The sequence below is a fragment of the Chiloscyllium plagiosum genome, unplaced genomic scaffold (genome assembly GCF_004010195.1).
Source record: "Chiloscyllium plagiosum isolate BGI_BamShark_2017 unplaced genomic scaffold, ASM401019v2 scaf_4136, whole genome shotgun sequence".
NCBI classification, from domain to species: Eukaryota; Metazoa; Chordata; class Chondrichthyes; order Orectolobiformes; family Hemiscylliidae; genus Chiloscyllium; species Chiloscyllium plagiosum.
The window spans coordinates 9,047-12,000 of NW_025206722.1; the positions used below are offsets into that span (position 1 = coordinate 9,047).

A 2,954-nucleotide genomic window follows, 5' to 3' on the forward strand; every position below is an offset into this window, starting at 1 on the left:
AGTTGCGATGGTATGGCGTGCAGCCGAATGCTCAGTTGGAGTCATATATGAAACACAGGCTGCGAAGTCTGCTTCAGCCTCAGACAGTTGCCAGGGAAGAACTCCATCTCTCTGGGAAAAGAGTTGATGATGGGGACTGAAATCAATGGCTTGGGTCTTCCAAATATTTGAAGAAAATGTGTGCTTATTGAGTACTGGTTATTAAACAAACAGTCTGATAATTGAGAGATAATGGAGGAGTGAAGAAGTGTGGTGGTGAAGTATTCACAACCAACTAGCAGAAAAGCTATTCTTGACATTAGTGAAAGACATGAGAATTTTTCTAAAGAAAGTTTAAAAATTGATAAGTGATGTAATAACTTATTTTAAAGATTAAAATTGAACAACTTTTAAAAGCATACATGATACAGAAAATTGTAAATTTACAAACGGAACTTAAGTCAACTTATTTTTGAGGAAATATCTACAATTATTAAATAAGTTTCCAGGATCATTAATGACCTGAACAACATTTTTATTAAAATAGCAAAGTTTTGCAGAGTAAATTCCAATTACAAACATTTCAAATAAATCCCAGCACTGGATACCAACCTGTTTGAGGGTTCACGAGAATACTGCCAGGTGGTATGCCTGCAGCTTCCAAGGGAAGCAAAAAGAAGCTAGTGCTAGTAGGAATCACTTGCCCACTCATGCCACCATCAAAGGAAAGAGAATTACTAGTGTTGACAGCTGAATAGACGGCTGGCACACCATGAGTCTGGCTCATAGCTGTGACTGGAAGAGGTTGATGGGTGCGAGAGAGGGAACCCGTGGATGACCCTACACTACTAGAAGACTCTGAACCTGGGAAAGGAGTAATGAAAAATCTTTATCTAGAGACAGAAACATCATGCCTTTTTCCTTTCTATGCATCACGATGAATTGTCTTCAAACATGCACAATGTTAGGAAAATTAGCAAACCCTAACATGACTCTAACATGTTAAATTATTACAGCATAAAGTAACAATAATTTAACCAAGCAAACTCTTATTCCTTATATTACTGTACAGCTACAGCATGCAGACTTAATATATGAATGCATAAGCTTCAAAAGTAATAATAAAAGCAGCCCTCAATGAATAGGTCAGCCAACACTTGTTCCAGTGATTTTGCATTTCCTTGTCTAGTTGCAGTCATCGCAGTGCAAAAAAGTTTGGTTTTTAAATACATAAAATAAAGCAAACAATCCGTGTAATATATGAACACAACAATTCAGCAAGAAAGAGAAAAGCAAGCTCTTGGCACAGACCAAGTTATAAAAGCAGACATTATTTTGAATACAACAAAAACAAAGGGTTAACACAAATTAATGTAGGCTAGGATATCCTCAAATAAAGATAAGAATGATTAAGTTTGACAAGGAATACAGAAAGTTTTTAAAAAGTTAACAGGTTAACTAAATTGCACATAAATATTCAATGAACCAGATATTCCTGGACTATGTGAACATGAACCGTGCAGATTTGTTTGGATTTTTCTAGAACTGCAGCCCACATTACTTTGGATAACCAAAGATGTCTAAAACAGTATAGCACTAATTAGTCAAAAAAGTCAAAAGAATAATTATTTATAAATGACTTACTGACTCCTCAATAATTTAGTATTTAAATACATTTGATGCACTCCTAAGCCATATGGACAAGTTAGTTCCAGATTGACCACTAGTCTGTATGGAAGTCACTCATCTTAGTCAGGGAATCATTGGATGCCAAGAGTGGCTTTAGTGCCCCTGAGCTCAGGAGAGCAAATATCACTTTACCAATAAAGATCACTCTGCAGTAGTCGCAAAATACAATTGCCGGCAAATACTCAGGACAAGTTGGATCCAGCTGCAGCATTCTCCTTCATTGGTAAATGTGTAAGCAAACATTTATCTCAAATATGAATAATGGTCAATTTGATGAGGTACTTAAGGGCTGCTAGCCTTTGAGAAATAGTACCTATAGCAAAAGCCCTCAACTTTGGGCAATGGAAGAAAAACAAGAAAAGTTGATCAATCAGAAAAGTGATGAGAAATATTAAGTTGATTTGACACTCTAAAAGCCAGCATTTGCCAAACTAGTACTTTACTGTGATTGTGTAATGTTGTGAATAATAATAATAATAATAATGATGATAATAATAATAATAATAATGTACCTGCTTTTGAAAGCCTGCCTGTACTTTTGCTGCTACCAGAGCTATCACCTCTTGCCAGTACAGAAATTCCACTAAAGCTGCTAGCTTTTGTCATTGCTGGTTTCAGATTGCGGTTTGAGCTATCTGAGTCTGTACTGCTCCAAGGACGTGGCTCTGACCACTTCAGCTCATTTTCAGTACTGCTCTGCCGACTATTGGAGGATCTCCCAGTTCCATCCTTATTTCCTCTGCAGCATACAAAATAAAGTTAACATTTATCTTAATTTTACAAGACTTCAAAAAGTAAATAATGAATGAATTCAGAGTACACAAATCATACAAACAAATGTTCTCATTAGAACAAGCTTTCCTGTACCTAAATATTTGTCGCCTTTGTTGTGTGCTATTAGCAGCTTCTTCTTCGTGAATTCTGTTGATGTGAATAGGAGATTTCAGAGTATATTATAAAACACCATGAAATCCTAATCAATTAAACTATCCATTCAAATCATCACCCACCTTTTATCTGTAAAGTAATTATCCTGGGAAAATGATAACTGAAACAAAAACAAATTTTTAGTTACATCAACAAAACTAGCAAAAAAAAAAGATAAAACATGATATTTTTACACCACTAAGATGAAACTAACAATCATTGGTACAAAAATTAAATACTCTACACTCCATTTTCTGTACATAGTGGATTATTTAAGGACAAGCCAATGTGATCAGCAAATTGTGTACATGTTATGCTAACTCTAATGTACCCAAAAAGAAATTTGCAATAATGCATTG

General features: G+C 35.2%; 1 protein-coding gene across 1 annotated transcript; it reads right to left on the bottom strand.

Annotated features, from left to right (window-relative positions):
* Positions 1–547: 547 nt before the first annotated feature.
* LOC122546534 (R3H domain-containing protein 1-like) lies at positions 548–2,764 on the bottom strand. Its single transcript, XM_043685226.1, has 4 exons — positions 2,679–2,764; positions 2,536–2,589; positions 2,181–2,407; positions 548–843 (listed from the first exon to the last, which is right to left on the bottom strand). Exons 3-4 carry the CDS (start codon positions 2,272–2,274, stop codon positions 563–565), a joined length of 375 nt encoding a protein of 124 aa, XP_043541161.1. The 5' UTR covers positions 2,275–2,407; positions 2,536–2,589; positions 2,679–2,764; the 3' UTR covers positions 548–562.
* Between the last annotated feature and the right edge of the window lie 190 nt (positions 2,765–2,954).

What these genes read in the sequence shown, in the direction of transcription:
- LOC122546534 (XM_043685226.1), bottom strand. Translation starts at nt 2,274, where the DNA reads ATGACAAAAGCTAGCAGCTTTAGTGGAATTTCTGTACTGGCAAGAGGT. An exon ending in AGGCAGGCTTTCAAAAGCAG is followed by an intron (nt 844 to 2,180) that starts GTACATTATTAT and finishes CTCCTTTCCCAG; the next exon opens with GTTCAGAGTCTTCTAGTAGT.